The 18834-nt window shown below is 46.0% G+C and overlaps 1 protein-coding gene across 6 annotated transcripts in view; it reads right to left on the bottom strand.

The window, feature by feature from the left end:
- PTPRM (protein tyrosine phosphatase receptor type M) overlaps nucleotides 1-18834 on the bottom strand; it is a 746259-nt gene that overhangs the window by 15902 nt on the left and 711523 nt on the right. For 3 of the 6 annotated variants that reach the window (XM_049698267.1, XM_049698268.1, XM_049698270.1), the window contains 9 exons: nucleotides 18093-18209; nucleotides 17334-17384; nucleotides 13075-13229; nucleotides 12704-12839; nucleotides 10809-10958; nucleotides 9941-10114; nucleotides 8815-8946; nucleotides 4503-4628; nucleotides 135-298 (listed from right to left, as the gene is read on the bottom strand). In XM_049698267.1, coding sequence (XP_049554224.1) covers nucleotides 135-298; nucleotides 4503-4628; nucleotides 8815-8946; nucleotides 9941-10114; nucleotides 10809-10958; nucleotides 12704-12839; nucleotides 13075-13229; nucleotides 17334-17384; nucleotides 18093-18209 — 1205 coding nt within the window. The remainder of the gene's footprint in view (nucleotides 1-134; nucleotides 299-4502; nucleotides 4629-8814; nucleotides 8947-9940; nucleotides 10115-10808; nucleotides 10959-12703; nucleotides 12840-13074; nucleotides 13230-17333; nucleotides 17385-18092; nucleotides 18210-18834) is intronic. The other 3 variants (XM_004275949.3, XM_049698269.1, XM_049698271.1) reach the window with 1 other exon arrangement.

Here is an 18834-nt window from a genome sequence, read left to right as displayed (position 1 = left end):
TTTCTGCAAAGCAAACCAAACACTTAATGAGCGGACTGGTGAGCTTTCACTCAGACCTGCTTATTTCTTCTCCATTTATAGTGAAATGAGAGGCAGTGAAGCAGGGCGTCAGCCCAGTGGATCTGAGCACTTACAGGCAGTGCACAACCGTGCGGCCTTCCCCACCATTGTATTCCTCCTGCCACTTGTCCACCTGGCGGATGAGCTTCAAGAAGGAGCGCTTGGACACAGGCGTGTCCCTGTACATGGGCCAGCCCAGGAACTGGAACTGCTGCACCATCCGGTACCCGTCCTGGGGCTGCAGAGAGTCGGGCAACAAGCGGGGAGTGGAGAGAAAGCAGGCATTAGTCCCGGGGCTGAACTCCAGTGGGTTGATCCCACCTACTCATCCCTGTGGGCACGAGGGAAGGAGGGGCCTGCCTGTAAATAATGAAGGAAACGTCTACTGGCCCAAAGAGTTACGAGTTTCAATCTGCAGCCATTATAAAAAACCATGTGATGCTAAAAACTCTCCAGAAAGTAGGCATACAGGAAACCTACCTCAACATAATAAAGGCCATATATGACAAACCCACAGCCAACATCATTCTCAATGGTGAAAAACTGAAACCATTTCCTCTAAGATCAGGAACAAGACAAGGTTGCTCACTCTCACCACTATTATTCAACATAGTTTTGGAAGTTTTAGCCACAGTGATCAGAGAAGAAAAAAGTAATAAAAAGAATCCAAATCGGAAAAGAAGTAAAGCTGTCACTGTTTGCAGATGACATGATACTATACATAGAGAATCCTAAAGATGCTACCAGAAAACTATTAGAGCTAATCAATGAATTTGGTAGAATAGCAGGATACAAAATTAATGCACAGAAATCTCTTGCATTCCTATACACGAACAACGAAAAATCTGAAAGAAAAATTAAGGAAACACTCCCATTTACCACTGCAACAAAAAGAATAAAATACCTAGGAATAAACCTACCTAAGGAGACAAAAGACCTGTATGCAGAAAACTATAAGACACTAATGAAAGAAATTAAAGATGATACCAACAGATGGAGAGATATACCATGTTCTTGGATTGGAAGAATCAACATTGTGAAAATGACTCTACTACCCAAAGCAATCTACAGATGCAATGAAATCCCTATCAAACTACCAATGGCATTTTTCACAGAACTAGAACAAAAAATTTCACAATTTGTATGGAAACACAAAAGACCCTGAACAGCCAAAGCAATCTTGAGAAAGAAAAACAGAGCTGGAGGAATCAGGCTCCCAGACTTCAGACTATACTACAAAGCTACAGTAATCCAGAGAGTATGGTACTGGCACAAAAACAGAAATATAGATCAATGGAACAGGATAGAAAGCCCAGAGATAAACCCACGCACATATGGTCACCTTATCTTTGATAAAGGAGGCAGGAATGTACAGTGGAGAAAGGACAGCCTCTTCAATAAGTGGTGCTGGGAAAACTGGACAGATACATGTAAAAGAATGAAATTAGAACACTTCCTAACACTATACACAAAAATAAACTCAAAATGGATTAAAGACCTAAATGTAAGGCAAGACACTATAAAACTCTTAGAGGAAAACATAGGCAGAACACTCTATGACATAAATCACAGCAAGATCCTTTTTGACCCACCTCCTAGAGAAATGGAAAGAAAAACAAAAATAAACAAATGGGACCTAATGAAACTTCAAAGCTTTTGTACAGCAAAGGAAACCATAAAAAAGACAAAAAGACAACCCTCAGAATGGGAGAAAATATTTGCAAATGAAGAAACTGACCAAGGATTAATCTCTAAAATATACAAGCAACTCAATATCAAAAAACAAACAATGCAATCCAAAAATGGGCAGAAGACCTAAACAGACATTTCTCCAAGGAAGATATACAGATTGCCAACAAACACATGAAAAGATGCTCAATATCACTAATCATTAGAGAAATGCAAATCAAAACCACAATGAGGCATCACCTCACACCAGTCAGAATGGCCATCATCAAAAAATCTACAAACGATAAATGCTGGAGAGGGTGTGGAGAAAAGAGAACCCTCTTGCACTGTTGGTGGGAATGTAAATTGATAGAGTCACTATGGAGAACAGTATGGAGTTCCTTAAAAAACTAAAAATAGAACTACCATATGACCTAGCAATCCCACTACTGGGCATATACCCTGAGAAAACCATAATTTAAAAAGAGTCATGTACCACAATGTTCATTGCAGCACTATTTACAACAGGCAGGACATGGAATCAACCTAAGTGTCCATCGACAGATGAATGGATAAAGAAAATGTGGCACATATATACAATGGAATATTACTCAGCCATAAAAAGAAACGAAATTGAGTTATTTGTAGTGAGGTGGATGGACCTAGAGTCTGTCATACAGAGTGAAGTAAGTCAGAAAGAGAAAAACAAATACCGTATGTTAACGCATATATATGGAATCTAAAAAAAAAAAAAAAAGGTTCTGATGAACCTAAGGGCAGGACAGGAATAAAGATGCAGACGTAGAGAATGGACTTGAGGACATGGGGAGGGGGAAGGGTAAGCTGGGACGAATGAGAGAGTAGCATTGACATATATACACTACCAAACGTAAAATAGATAGCTAGTGGGAAGCTGCTGCATAGCAAAGGGAAGTCAGCTCAGTGCTTTGCGACCACCTAGAGAGGTGGGATAGGGAGGGTGGGAGGGAGACGCAAGAGGGAGGGGAAATGGGGATATACATATATATATAGCTGATTAACTTTGTTATACATCAGAAACACACAACACTGAAAAGCAATTATACTCCAATAAAGGTGTTAAAAAAAATCCATGTGTTTCCAATGACAGGCCAGACAAATAAAAGCACGCAGAATGCTATTGCTTTGCAAAAGGGTCCCCTCACTCTGGTTGGGCCTTTGCTCACACAGTTTTGTGAAAAATAGCGCAAACCTGAGCACTGACCACAGTGGGCAGCAAGTGGTAAAAAGGCTTGACTTTAATTACAGGTAAATTAAAGGTAAAGGATAAGTTATGACCGGCACTGTTTGTGATCTCAGGGAGACACAGATTACACCCTGTTTCCTGGGAGTAGAATATGGTTCTGCTTCTTGGTGTGACTCTTGCTAAGATATCAATAGTTAATTAATCTTTCATCATAATTAAATGGAATTGCAGGATTCAGGAAGTAACCTGGCCATGGCTAAACCTCTCAGGCTAAATCCTCTGTGGCTGTCGGCAGCACCTGACACAGGGGATCTCACTCTCCCCTTCCCCTCCTGGCTGTTCCTCCCCCTTCACTGCTCTCTCCTCTCCGCCCTGGCCCCCTTCCTCCCAGACCTCTTGCTGATGGAGGCCCCATGCTCAGTTCCCCAGTCCCTTTCTCTTCTCTCTCTCGATGGCTTCATTCAGTCTCATGGCTTTAAATCTTCCACTAAGTCCTGAATTTGTGTCTCCAGTTCAGACCTCTCTCCTGAATTGCACCCTCACAGACTCGAGGGCCTATTGATATTCCCACGTAGGCATCTAACAGTCGTCTTGAATCCAGTATGTTTCCGCCCTGAACAGACCCTCTGTCCATGCGTTCCCCCACCCCTAACAATCCCGTTACCCGCACAGCCTTTCCTAACCTGGTTAATGTCTGCTCCATCCACCTCTCAGGACCCAAATCCTGAGAACCACCTCGACTCCCTGGGATCCAAACTATCGGCCAATCCGACCGGCTCTGCCGTCAAAATACATCAGTGTCTGCACCTCCCACCCCTCCCCCTGCTGCCGCTCCGTCCTGCTTTGTCCCTTCTCGCCTGGATTATTATAACAGCCTCCTGATGCGTCTCTCTTACTGTCTGTTCTCAACACAGAAGCCAGAGTGCGCCTTTCAAACGGCAGGTTATAGCTCATGACTCTTCTACTCAAAACCCTGTAATGGCTTCTTCTTTCCTTCACTGCAAAAGCCCCAGTCCTGGCAGCGGCCTGCAAGGTCCTACGTGATCTCTGTCCCCTCGACCCCTCGGACTTTGGCCCTAGCAGCTACTCCCACCCTCGCTTCCTGGGCTGCAGCCACATCAGCCTCCTTACTGTTCCGGGAACTCACCAGACAAGGCCCCACCTCAGGGCCTTTGCACTGACTGTCACTTCTGCCTGCAAAGCTGCCTGCACGAGAGCACATGGCTGCCCCTTCACTCCAGTCGGGCCTTTGCTCGCATGGCACATCTGCCCTCCCTCTGGTCCAGGCCCTAGCACCTTCTGCCTCCCCACTTATCTTTCCTACAGCACCCACCGCTTGCTAACAAATCTAGTAGGATACGTGTTGTCTTTATCCTCTCCTGTCTGTCTTCTCCCTTTAGAACATAAGCTCCATAAAGTTAGTGAGTTCACAAACTCCTTGAAGGGACTCCAAGCTCCCAGAACAGTGACTGACATAGACACTCTACCTATTCAATGAATGAGAAAATCATGAAACCACAACACCAGCCATGGTGACTGCGGATCTTACTCGGGCTGCGTTGTAAATTCGGAATATCCTGCTGATGATGTCTTCTTCCAGGTCAGCAGAAACAAATTCCACCTGGATGGGGCCGTGTCTGTGGACTCCATTCTCTGGCCAGTACTGCGGACACAACTGAGTTCAGAACACAGAGACGTGACATTAATGATAAAAATACATTTACTGCTCACAGTTTGGATGCGGTCACTACCGGCAGCAAGACCAAACACCCTCGATTCACTTCCTTTCCTTTCTTTTCTCTCTTTTCCTTCCAGCAAGTCGACTTCAGGACTTTCTTGTTGACTGAGCCCTTATATCCACCTGTCTGTCTAGTACTTTTTTCTCCATTTTCTCTGAAAGCATCTTTAAGCCACGAGGAATTCTGCTTCCCAAGGAGGTCATGTGGGTGCTATTGAACACATGCTGTAAGATCCCTTTTGCTGCTGAAAGGCACTCTTCTCAGGCCCTGGGGAGATGCCACGAGCTGCCACTATAAGACCTAAGACACTTGAGATGAAGACATACCTGTTAACACCCAAATCTCCATCCTCCCGTCTGGGCTTGCCTTGCAGTTTGTAGTCACTTTTAAGAACAGGGCTGTTTTGTGACAAGATACTGATAACAGTGTTGGGTTGCATTTTCATGCTCTGGTCCAAACCCTCCCAGCTCATATCTAGGAAACCTGGTGTAATAAGAGTAACTGCTCTGCTGTTTTTACCTGGAGGTGGCTTTAATTAAAGACACAATTTCCTAGAGTCTCAAACTCCAGGTATTGGTGATACTGGGAAACTAGGACATTTGCAAGAATGTGATGCATGTGACATGAGGGTGGAGGGCGGGGTGCTGGGCAGGGTGGCTGATGAGGGAGGGGCTTTCAGTTACTGCGGCCCACAGAAACACTGAACTTGGAGATAGGTGAGAAACCCCCTTGATCTGTTCTCCCAAACCTTTTCGAAAGCCTGAAGACCTTAATTAAGGCATTTAAAGTCTGCAATGAAACTTCTTTGGGGACTTGGTATGCAGTGATGTTTTGGGAGCAGCATTTAACGTTTTTCTTTCTGATTTACCTGAGGGACAAGTGGCTGGGGGGAGGGGCAAGAGGGAACTACTTCATTATTCTACGATCTGTTTCTTTTTGGGCCAAGAGCAGATGAAGAACATCTCATTTTAAGCAGAATGATGTACCACGAAGGGAGAACCTACTGCTTGAAATTCCTTTTACTGATGACTTTTATTTTCCAAAGGATCTGAAATCTCATCATCAAAAGTTACAACAGTTGATTTACATCCAAGATTGTAAGATAGTTTTCAGTGGGTCAACGGAAGCCATCTCCCTCCCTCTATTACAGAAGAAAGGTTTGGATTTCATGATCAAGAATGAAAGTAGAGTAACTAAGGGTCCTTTTTACATTAGCTAAGTCTATAGTATTTTAGAAATTACATTTATTATTTAAAAATAATGCTTTCGGGCTTCCCTGGTGGCGCAGTGGTTGAGAGTCTGCCTGCCGATGCAGGGGACACGGGTTCGTGCCCCAGTCCGGGAAGATCCCACATGCCGCGGAGCGGCTGCGCCCGTGAGCCATGGCCGCTGAGCCTGCGCATCTGGAGCCTGTGCTCCGCAACGGGAGAGGCCACAACAGTGAGAGGCCCGCATACCGCAAAAAAAAAAAAAAAAAAAAAAAATAATACTTCCACGAAATTTTTCCTTCTTCACCAGTGCTTCCTGGTGACGTTATAAAATTGCCTTGTCAAAAGATAGCCTGCTGAAGTTTTATCTTCTTTTTGATACCCAAGGGTACCCACTGTTAAAATTAACAGGTGTATGATGGGAAGCTGAGCTGGTCATAAAAGCTCGAACACGCACATTTGAACCGTTCTGCCCATTTTCTCCTGACTGAGCCAGCTTTGCTCTCTGTTCGCTCTCTCACTTCAGGCCCTGATCTAAAGCTTGTCACTTACACCAGAGAAACAGGAACGGCCCGGGCTGGTGCTTGGCTCCTGGCACATGGCATTCTGCATTCTGCCCAAGGAAACCGTGTGGAAAATGGCTTAAATAGTGCATAACATGTCCATGAACCAGACCTATAAATACTTAAAGTAGTTGAGGGCTATTCTTGTGCAATTGCAAAGACTTTCGGTTCAAATGCTCCGTTCAGTGTTCTGTAAAAGGCTGAATCCCAGGAGCATGTTTTCTCTGACTCTCAACACTGGCTCTGTCTGCTGAATGGAACTGGGGCTTCTCTGTCTCTCCTGCCAGGTGTGAGTCCAGACAGTTTGGGGTTAGAATGCAGCTTTAGAATTCAAACACTGTCATTCAAAAAGAACACGTGAAAATCACTGATGTCTGGTTCACTAATGATAAAAAACTAGTGTATCACTACATTTCAGGATTCACATTAGGGGAAAAACAACGATTCTGAAGAGGGAACCGTCGCTTATCCTCTGTCTATGACTAAGGACTCTTGAATGAGTGAAATTTAACCCATGGCATTGTGAGTTAGAAAATCAGGATCCTTGGTCCTACTTTTGGTTGTGTCTTTGAAGTCCCCCCAGCTGTGGTGTCTGCTTGTCTTTATCAATGGTTGCCATCTATCCTTCGGAGAAGAATCACTGGGGAAGACTCCTAAAATACTTAAGGTTCTTAAGTAAAAAGGACTAGATGAGGGCAAGGACTATCATTATTATTTCATTAACTAGTCTTCAGGCTAGAGCCATAACAAGATAACGTAGTGCCTCAAACATAATTAAAAACATTACAGGGGCTTCCCTGGTGGTGCGGTGGTTGAGAGTCCGCCTGCCGATGCAGGGGACACGGGTTCGTGCCCCGGTCTGGGAAGATCCCACATGCCACGGAGCGGCTGGGCCCGTGAGCCATGGCCGCTGAGCCTGTGTATCTGGAGCCTGTGCTCCGCAACGGGAGAGGCCACAACAGTGAGAGGCCCGCGTACCGCAAAAAACAAAACAAAACAAAAACATTACAGAACTGAAGTGAAGGTCCATGGAATACATGGCAGATTGATGACAATCAAATGGATTTTAGGAAGGAAAAATCTCGTCCAGTTTGGATGCTACAATACTTCAGACTTTTTTTTTTTAAAGGGATTTGTGTCTATGAGATAGAAAATTAATTCGGTTCCAGAGGAAGTTTATTCTTACAACACGCCAAGTTCAAACTACTTAACAAGGGCCTCCGTCACAGCAGGTCAGCCCTTGATTGGAACAGCCGGGCCCTAAGGCAATACATCCAGCTCCCAGGGCCCCTGTGCTCACGCTGTCCTGACAGGTCCCTTAAAAAAAGGCTTCTCACTCCATTACTCACACTGAGTCACCACCACCCAGTTCTCTGTCTTTTTATGTTTAAGAAGAAGAGCTATGAAAAAGCCCCATTGATCATTCTGACTTTTTCCTATCTTCACGTCCCAGTTTTATTTCTTTTTAATATCGTTACCAAAGAGTTGACAAAGTAATTGCTGTCCCTTAGAACGGCTTGTCGGCCTGCACTGCCACCCCCTCCATGACGACCGCCACTTGAGGGCTCCAAGTGGGCCACGCCAGGAGGCGCACAGACGCTCCAAGACGGGATCTGGGACTGTGTCAGAGGCTGACGGCCTTTCTTCACAGTCCTGGTCTGCTTGCTCTGCGACCTTCAGGCTCCAGTTCAGCTCTGACTCTGCCCGTTACCTGGTATCTCCCTCTGGTCACTATTTCTTTTCCTTTTTTTAAAAAAATTAATTTATTTTATTTATTTTTGGCTGCGTTGGGTCTTCATTGCTGTGCACTGGCTTTCTCTAGTTGCGGTGAGCAGGGGCTACTCTTTGTTGAGGTGCACAGGCTTCTCATTGCAGTGGCTTCTCTTGTTGTGGAGCACGGGCTCTAGGCACGCAGGCTTCAGTAATTGTGGCTCATGGGCTCAGTAGTTGTGGCTCGTGGGCTCTAGAGCGCAGGTTCGATAGTTGTGGCACACGGGCTTAGTTGCTCCGTGGCATGTGGGATCTTCCCGGACCAGGGTTCAAACCCATGTCCCCTGCATTGGCAGGTGGATTCTTAACCACCGCGCCACCAGGGAAGCCCATCTGGTCCCTATTTCTGACCCTGTCTCGCCCTGTCACTCCCACCATCTCTTTTGGTTTCAGACTATTTTCTGCGCCCACCCCTAATCCCGTCTGGTTTTTAACACGGGTTTTTAGCATCTCCGGTTCTCCGTCCTTGCCTGGCGTTTGCGACCTGCCAACGGGGGACTGAACTTCTCCATGTGCAAACAAAGCAAACACAGATTTGACCCCGGGCACGGGCCCTGATGGCCATAAATCTCGAGTCTCACCTGGGCCGGATCCACATCATTCAGCATAACTACAGACGTGCAGTGATAATCCAGGACCAGCCTCCAGAAGTCTTTCACTGTGTTTGGCAAAGGATGCTGGGTGACTATAAAAGCTGAGGGCTGTTTATAGCTCTGCAAACACAAACAAGAAAGATCCAAATATACCCAGGAAAATGTAACAGGAGGAAGCTAAGTTATTTTGTACACATGGGAGTTTGTGACATAAAACACTGAATGTATTTAACAACTGTTGAATTCTATCACCATTGTCAATGCCAAAACAGACCAAATATAGACTCATCTGCAAGAATAATAATGATAAAATAATCTCACTTTGATACTAAGAAAACTTAATCGGTATTTCATAATTTTTTTGGTATTTCTGGTAGAAAGGCAATGTTGGCCCTATACATAACTATTTTAATGGAGAAAATTTAACTTTACTTTAAAATATGCATAATTAAAATAGTTCTGTTTTTCCTAAAATCTGTTTGCTTGTCATTTAAATGTGTGATGGTGTTACTTATTCCTGCCATCAAAGGACACACATGCTTTTTACAGCTCTGCAGAGCTTCAAACAAGTTTAAATGCGCTTTTACTGATATCACACCAATAGAATTAAAATTTCCATATCAGCACTGAAAACACCCGTTCACTTTGCCCATCAATTGAACGGCAAATGTTCATTCAGTTAGAAGTAAACAGACAGACAGGAAGTAATGAGTTGTGTACTATCTGTGCTGACAGGCAATTTTTCCCCCATGTTAATTACCGCCCAAATGAGGAGGAATGGCAACTAAAATAATGCTGCAAAAACCATATTATCCCACTTTGCTGCTTTCGTGACTTAATAGCTGTCTCTTGCTCTCCGGCCAGGAGGTTAAAAATTGAAGCTCAGAGAGTAACCGAGACATCTTTCATTTATCAATCGCCTGGACTGGGGCTCTCAGAGAGACTAAGAACATTGGTCCTCACACAGAAACAGATACGGAATCTGAAATGCACTTTGTTGCAAATACAGTTACATCTTAAAAAAAAACAAGGGCAGAGGAGTCAGGAGATAACACAGGCACTGTCCCTGGAGGACCATCCCCCCACACCCTGCCTAGGGGGTGAGGGGGCTCACGTCCATGAGGGCGGCGTTGATGTAGTTGCTGCTCTCGCCATCGAGGGTGATGAGGAAAGGCAGGCAGCGGTCGGGGGGCAGGATGTCCATGCAGCGGTTCTTCTCGTGGTTCCGGGGCAGAAGCGCGATGCTGCAGTCCTCCACGCGCAGGGTCGGTGTCACCATGTTCAGGGTCTAGAGGACAGAGGACACACACTTGGGAAGAGAACCCGTCTCAGACCCCGGGAGACCCACGTTTCCTGCAGCTGATGTCCCCCTCCTCCCCGAACCCCACTGACACAGTTGGATTTTTATTTCTCTTTACGCTCCTTGCACTTGGTCCACGGACAGTGCCCATCAGACATAAGGACCACCGTGGGTGTGCAGGATTACGTGCCGTCGAGTCCGACTAGGGCTGGACATCTGGGCGCTTGGGGGTAAGAGGCTGGTGGAGATCGGCCGAGTCAGGTGCATTTAGACCCAACGTGAATATGAGGAACTGCACGAAGAACTCTTGCCCGGCAAGCACCCTGAATGTACATTGCTTGGTCCGGCTGCACCTGTGTTACACTGTGGGACAGTGTGGTGTCTGCCAGCTAAGGCGGGGCCTGGCTCTGCTAGACCAGTGGTTCTCAACGCGGGGACACTGGCAATGTCTGCACGTGATCTGGTTGTCAGAACGGCGTGGTGGAGGCCTCTTGGCATCCAGTGGGTAGGGGCCAGGGGTGCTGCTAAACACCCCCCATGGCAACGGATGATCGAGTCCCCAGTGTCAACAGTGCCAAGGCTAAGAAACCCTGTGTTGGCTCATGGGTTCAGGAGCCGACTCTGAGGTCCTTCTTAAGGAGCAAGGTCACAGCCGGCCACCTGTCCCTTTAGCATGACTTACCCGGAATTCCTCTTTAATCTGGCTTGAATTTGTCTGCGGATCCAGCTTGTTCATGTCATAATAGAGAGACCTGACTTGGGAAGCAGGGACCGAGGTGTCCCCACAAAGACAGGCTTCCAGGATGGCATCGTGGATGAACACGTACTGCTCCTGGCGAAGCAGACGGGACTCGTTAGTAGTAGAGAAACCAAGGTAGCCAGAAAGAACTAGAGAAGGAGGGAACGTAGCCCCACACAGACAGGAAAACAGAACAATGGTCCACCCATCACAGACGACGCCCTCCCACCAGAGAGAAAGCAGGGGAGAGGACCTGACCGCTAGGAGGGGCTTATTCCAGGACCAGTAATCCTGTTCCCTAACGGGACGGCGGGCACGTTGGTGACTGGCCATGTGCGGCGTACAGTATAGCGGGAGGAAGAGATAAACAGGGGCTCAATGCAGAAGCCGTAAACAGATCGATGAAAACCACTCAGACACTGATAAATCCCAGAGCAAGCACTGTCATGTGGGAGTGACTGGAGCTACACTGTCTCTGCAATTCTGATCCCACGAGTTTGGAACTCAGTATTTCAGATGAGGAAATAGCAGAATCTTACCTACATATAATGAAAAGAGGAACGTGCTAACCAAATTAATAGTGCAAAGAAGGTCCAGGGAAACTTGACATCACTATGAAAAATCAACAGTTCTGAGCACTTAGAGCTACTTACTTTGAAACATTAATTAATGCGATGATTACGAAAGTCCTTATGTGTCCAGGGAAGAGCTCTCGTGTGTACGTATAAGCCTGCAGTTTAAAAACCAACCCTCTAATTCTGAATTGGCCCTGGCTTTCCCTACAGTTAATTCGTAAAGTGTTAGCATATTTATTATTGCTCTCCAATTACATGAAATGCAAAAGAGGCCCATTACTTTTTACTTTAATTTCTATAAATAACTTGAATTCTTAATTCTCGAAGACAGCCCGGTCCTATTAAACAACACCTCAGAAATGGATTGAGTGAGAAAAAGGGGATGTGGTGACATTTGATCAACTGTTAAGTACACTGAAAATACATTATGATCATTATTATCTTTAAAACAAAAACTCTGTTCTAAAGAAAAAAGACCATGGAAGCAGCATTTACAGTTTCTGTTATTCTTCTCTGTTAGTTAAAAAATGAAATTAGGTTTCCCAGTGGCTTTTGTAAACTTTAATGCACAACGTAAATGTAAGGGAGTCTTATTCTACTTCATGAATCATTTTCCAGGTGGTGGGTGTAATGCCTACTTAAAAGGATCAAATAGTAGTAAAAATGTAAATTTCCTAGGAGCAGGATGGAATACTTTTTCTCAAATACTTAAATTCCTGATACACCTTGAGTTCTAACTTATAGAAGTACTAGTCGGTATAGAGCACTTAAAGAAAATGGGCGAATTCCCATGATACCAGGCCACTGGACGGAATTTTTAAGGACGGTAGGAAGAGAACGAAATGCACAGAGATTACCCTTAAAGGTTACTTGGCAAATGCCTGGCTATTCTCAGGAGTGGTCTCGCTCTGGTTACCAGCTAGTTTAAAAGACACAGTAAAAAGAAATGGTATTGAATCCCCGAATGCTTAAACGTAGAGCCTCGACTGGACCCTGGACACAGAAGCAAGGGGAAAGTTAGGCTCAGATTCTGTTACCTGGGAGACTCCTGGCCTTTTCTGTGTGTTTATGAAAGAAAAAGAAAAGGAAAGAAGGAGGGAGGGAGGGAAAGAAGGATGGCCAGGTGCTTCACTTTTTCTCCTGGGGGTTCTGAAGACAGAACTGCTGGCTCTTCTCTCCCCTTGCCCTGGGAGGTGAGGTGCAGGGCGGGCACCGGGGTCAGAGCCCGAGGGAGGGCAGGCGGGCGGTTGGGAGCTGCTGTACCTCAGTCTGCACCATGTTCACCCTCCGAGACCGCAGCTCCCGGACGCAGTTGTAGATGTCCACCACTCCTTCTCTCTCGGCCATGTCCAGCATGATGTCGATGACAATGAAACAGCCGGTCCTCCCTGCACCGGCGCTGCACAGAGAGAGGGCTCAGTCAGTGGAGGAGAAAGGACTTCTGTGCTCCTGCTTCCGCTTAGATTTTTATTGCGGTGAAACTCACATAACACGCACTGACCATCGTAAAGTGCACAACTCAGTGGCACCTGGCGCCTTCGCATCCATCGAATTTCCAAACATTTCCATCACCCCGAGGAGACCCGCACCCACTGCTCCCCGTGCTTCCTTTCGGAGCCTCGGACCCCCCTCACCTGCAGTGCACCACCAACGGGCCTGCGTTGGGCGGGCTCTTGGATTTCACCTGCCGGACGAATCCTAGCAGCCCGGTGGCGTGGTAGGGGACGCCGTGGTCCGGCCAGCCCGTGAAGTGAAACTGTCTGATCTCGCGTATTTCATGAACACCTCGCTGCCAGGGGTCGGTCAGCACAGCGCAGGAAGAGAACAAAGGAGAACAAACGGTGAGGGGCCAGGAGGGCGCCAAGGACCCCTAAGCAGTCAGGGAGCCCCGGGGCTGGGAAAGTGAGCTGCTGGGAAGAGGGTCATTCTTAGGTGCAACACGCGCTTTGAAAGCCTCCTCGCAGGGAGGAAGATGTTCATGGGGGTGAAAGGGGAGGGCATGTTTGGGGAAAACGCTAATTAACAGGTGCAATGGCAGCAAATGGGTGTGTCGCTGGGATTCCTTGAGCCTTCTTTCTAAACCTGTTAACGCAGGCTCTGTTAACAGTCTGTGTGTCACTTAGATCCTACGGTGTGAGGAGCGAGCCCACAGACGCACAGAACGGGGACGGGAAGGAACTAAGGGGTATCTGTGCACTCAAGACCAGCTGCTGAGATGCAGACCCCTGGTGAGCTCTTCCGTGTTCTGGTGCTGTTTGCACCAGGCACTCGGGCTGTGCACACACTGAGGATGTGCAGAAAGGCCACTGGAAGAAGGACCACTTTCCAACCGGACAGCACAGAGAACCACTTTTCACTGGCAACTCGAGTTTGTTAGGTTTCTCTCTTTAATTGGGGTAAACATTTAATCCATTCATCTGATCACCAACAATCAGATGCAAACGCAATGCTTCAGGCCTGACTCCAGGGGCTGGGGCTGCAGAGACATGGAGATGGTGTCTCCTGCCTTCAGCGGTCAGCCTGTGGGAAACGGGCACGTCGAGATTATAAACCATGGAAATCCAGAGGTATTTTTGCTGGAATTCTATGTTAGACCAGTAACCTGAAGAGAGAGGGTGGTCCGCCATAGAACCGAAGGGAAGGCACAAGGACACAGACTTCAAGTGTTTTTAATTTTTTTAACATTTACTCTTGTTTTGAGAATAACTAAGTTGATTTATATCCATCTTTTTTTTTTTCTTTTTCTAACTATGAGCCTATGTATTAAGACTGTGTTTTAAAACAGGAGTCTACTTTTTTTTTTTTTTTTTGCGGTATGCGGGCCTCTCACTGTTGTGGCCTCTCCCGTTGCGGAGCACAGGCTCCGGACGCGCAGGCTCAGCGGCCATGGCTCACGGGCGCAGCCGCTCCGCGGCATGTGGGATCTTCCCGGACCGGGGCACAAACCCGTGTCCCCTGCATCGGCAGGCGGACTCTCAACCACTGCGCCACCAGGGAAGCCCAGGAGTCTACTTTGAAAACAAAATTACTTCCAGAATCAAGGCTGGAGGTAACCTGAGATCAGACTTGACTTTCCCCCTTCTCTCTTTCCAGCACTGTTTCCTGGACACCATCTCTCCATTGGCCCTGGACTTGGTTTTATTATCTTAACATTAAATGCCCAGGAACCTTGTCACTTTCACCAGTAGCCGCTGTTCACGCAGAGGTGGCCAGGAAGAAATTCGGAAATTTTATGTGCTTTGAAAGACTAGAAGAGGCAAACAATGATAGGTTTTAAAATTAAGACTGGTTTGCCATCAGGGCATTCATTTGTCTTGGTTTAATAACCCACAAGTGCCGAAGCTTTATTTCTCTTTGAAAATCATGCTATTCTTTAGTGGGGTTGAAGCATTAAGGAATTAAGCCGTCAGGGAGTCACAAAGGAAAGTGAACACTGTCATCTGCTAAATATGCTCTGTGACCCCAGAGCAAGATTACGGGGTGGTGGGAGCCCACACTTTCTCTCACTGAAACCATGGTAACATTTGGCGAAAGCCTCCATCAGAAGACACATGGTGAGCCTCTAAACCCCTGAGAGCTCCCCTGGCTTTACACAGGACGACAGGGCAGGGCAGGGGTGGTCCCAGGGAGTGGGAAAGCCTATAATAAAGATTCATTCATTCCAAAGAGGACAAAAGGGCATTTATGTCTCCCGTACACTGTTGCTTTTAATTTTAATTTTTTGAGCACTTCCCTTTCTAGCTTTGCTAGATTTCAAAGCCAGCATCCCCAGAACCCGAACTCCATCCAACACGGGCTGGGCGCCCAACTGATCTAAGACTCGTTTTCTCAGCAGGGTAAATGTCAGTGTCTGGGATGCAGCAAACCTTTTCCCAAAATAAACCTCCACCCTGTACTGTGTTCACTGCTGACAAGATGAGCAACGGAACTGGCTTCTGAGTCGCCTCTCACTCTTGTTCATGGATGCGGCAGTTTCCTCTTTCACTGTTTTGTAATATAGGGGGGAAATCATAGATGTGATCAGTGATCACAGTCCAAAATATTTCCCAACTTGATATCATGTATATCTTTGGTTCATTTTTCATTAACAAGATTTAATGCTAAATAAATGAGTATTATATTATACGTAATATAATAAGTATTAATGCTATATGTTGGGTTGGCCAAAAAGTTCGTTCGGGATTTCCCGTAACATCTTACGGGATGAACCTGAACGAACTTTCTGGCCAGCCCAGTAAAAGCGAGGTATGCATTTCCTTTTCCTTGTAATAGCTGGGAAGGAAGACCCCCCCCCCCCCCCACAACAAACAGTAGTGCTTAGCCCAGAGCGGGCGCTTGATAAATATGTGTGGATGGATGAATCCCTAGGCACATGCTCTGTCTTGCAGATTCAGGACCATATCCCTGCCTCTCTGAGCCCCAGGCACCTCCTAGGCAGAGAGAACTTGGTGTCCATCGCCAGCTTCCTTTCTGCCAGCTGCGGCAGGGGTAGAGTCACCAGACAGCCTAGATCCATCGAAACTTTTCAGCTGTCTTCCTCCTGCCACGATGGGCACTTTGTTATTTAAAAGCTGTTCAGCTTTTGGAGTCACCAGCTACAGGGGAAAGGAAGGATGACCGTCCCATGCAAAACAGGAACTGACCAGTTTCAGGCTACAAACCTGCCTGCTTGTTTGCAGAACGGAGCCCAAACCCATTTTTCACCTTTAGGTCCCCTGATGCGAATACTCTCAAAATAGAATCCGCATTGGAGGACTCTCGAAGTATACACTTCACTTGGCTGTTTTATTTTTTTTTTAAGTTTCCTTTCTAATGAGGACGTTTAAAACCTACAAGAAGTGCTCCACAGACGTACTAATGATTTGTTTTCCTTAGAGATTCCAATTGCCCCGTTAGAAAATCCGGCAACATGTCATTTTGATTTCCCCAAACGCTCTAACAAGCTCCTCATGCTTTCCTTCCTCCCACCACCTCTTTGCTGCTCGTCTGAGGACTAAATAACTGGGTATTTCAGGAACATTTCTGTGCAGCTGGGGATGTAGCCAAGAACACTAAGAGGTTAAAAAAAGGCTAAAAAGACAAACAAATCCTTCCTTTAGCCACAGAGATGCATTTTCAGCTTATTAGAGAGCTGACTATTGTTCAAAGAACTCTATGTTTAAGTGACGGCTTTTGGATGCTTTTTTTTTTGTTTTAAAGAAGAAAATATTCTGGGTCTTTTATCACTATCTGTTTCAATGCAGTTATTCATGAGCGCTCTTGCCAAGAGCCATACAAAAATCCTCCATATTTCTTTTTCACCCCCCAATCCTGCCTAAGAAGGGAAAAACCCGACATCAAAGTGTGAGGTTCAGAACTTGAAGAATTGAGTCAGCCAGAACTCCACGTTGTTTGAAGTCTCTAAGCCTCCTGCCTGCTTATTAAAAAAGACAGGCTGAGGGGAAAAAAAAAAAAAAGCTAAATAGTTTGAGAAACAGATTAAAATAAATGAAAGTCTCTTCAGCCTTGTGATTGTATGACAAATAGGGATTTGAAAACCAGGAGAGGTAGTTGAAAAAATCAGGACAAATGAGCCAGTAAGCAAATGCTGCAATTTCCTCATTTCCCAAAACTGGTCTTGTTAATCCAGAAAGTGCATCGAGATGCAGTGAGAAGTAGGGGGGTGGGCTGGGAGCCAACCGCCCTGGTCCACTTACAACCCGGCGCCTGCAAGGGCACCCGCCACTGTTAAGTTCATGCCGGCATTGCCACATCCGGTGTATGGCTCAGCCGTGGACAGACGCCGGGGGACCTCAGAGACCAAACCCTGGGTCCCCTTCTTCGAAGGCAAGGTGAGGACAGGAAGGCAGAGCGTTTGTCAGCCACGTCACCTCCACTACCCCCCACAGCCTACCTGTGACACTTCTCTGGATGGACTGCAGTTTGCTTCGCTTCCGGCCCCTCCCTATGTCAGCAGAAAGAGGGGGAGTAAGGAGATTCCCCGTTACGCCCTGTGGAGAAGGCACAGAGCAGCAGTCCCATCCATGCATGTGGGATGAGGCCGTGGGACAGAGCACAGCATTCAGGACCCCACGCCCGCAGGGCCCGAGGGCTGAAACCAGCATGGGAGTGAATGGATGGAAGCGCTGGTTCATGCAAGAGCATCCCAGGTCTGCTTATGTGTGTTTCCAGGTAGAAGCTTCCACCTGGAAAATCCATCAGTCCATATTAAACCATAAGCTGGAAAAGCCTCAAGGAGGTGGAGGGGATCCAGGACGAGTTAGGACCTGTGTCTCCACACCGATACGAACTCAACACTGGGAAACCCACACAGACATACAGCATGAAGGACATTTATTGAACTGCCTCTGAACAAGGACAGAGAGATGAGCTGAACAATATCAATCAGGTTAAAAAGAAAAAGGAAGTAGACAGCCAGGTGTATCTTTTGGTTTAGTTGCAAAACACAGATTTTCATGAAATGGGAATGATTTGCTTCAAAGACGGAACTGAGCTATTACAGGATCACAGGGCAAGATGCAATCTTGAGAAATCACTGGATAGAGCCTACCTGCATTCAGGTGTGACCACGTATGAATTATCCCAGATAACTTAATGAGGCTGGTATCACTAATGTCTGACCAAAGCTTTTCAAAGCAGTGTGAAAACTTACCTTTTCAACAGCAAATGTTCTTATCACATATTCTGCCAGTAGCTCTGTTTCTATTAGGGTGACTTTAATGTCTTTGTAGATCTCTGTGTCATCTGGCCAGTATTTGCAGCATTTGACCTTTAGAAAACACAAAGGAAATGAAGATTTAGGGTTTTTTTTTTTTTTGGAGTTCTCCAAATGACGGGTCACAGTACAATTTATAGGATGCAATTTGCACACAAAATCAGAAGTACAGCTTAACTTTATTTTTTTAGATCACCTATATATTTTTTTCTCTCCCCAGAATAAAACACAATTTGAGTTATGGGAGGAATAAAACCTAGGAAAATGGTCTAAAGTTAACAAATTGTACTTATACTACAAACATCTCAGTTACAGTAACCATTCATTTCCTGTCTATCTCTACTCAGGAATGGCCTGGAAAAATAAACTATAAAAGTTAGCTTGCAGTATTTTAGCTCCTCTGAACTTTAAATTTCTTCTAGTTTCAGGAACTGATCGAACATTTTTGAGGAGGACTGAGCAGGAAATCAGAGCCCAAAGTAAAGATTAGAGTTTGTTTTTGTTTTTTGTTTTTCCTGAAGAAGGTAGTAGCTATGTGTTTTCCCCAAGTTAGAATTACAGATTCATTTTAGTATAAGTAAATTCAATACACAAAACCCGGTGAACTCCCTATGTTAATGACTCTTAAGATTTCCTCAGTCACCCAGGCACAAAACCTGGCAATCCTTCTCCAAAACCC

This window comes from Orcinus orca, chromosome 15 (genome assembly GCF_937001465.1).
Source record: "Orcinus orca chromosome 15, mOrcOrc1.1, whole genome shotgun sequence".
NCBI classification, from domain to species: Eukaryota; Metazoa; Chordata; class Mammalia; order Artiodactyla; family Delphinidae; genus Orcinus; species Orcinus orca.
This window is presented reverse-complemented; position numbering and strand designations above follow the sequence as displayed.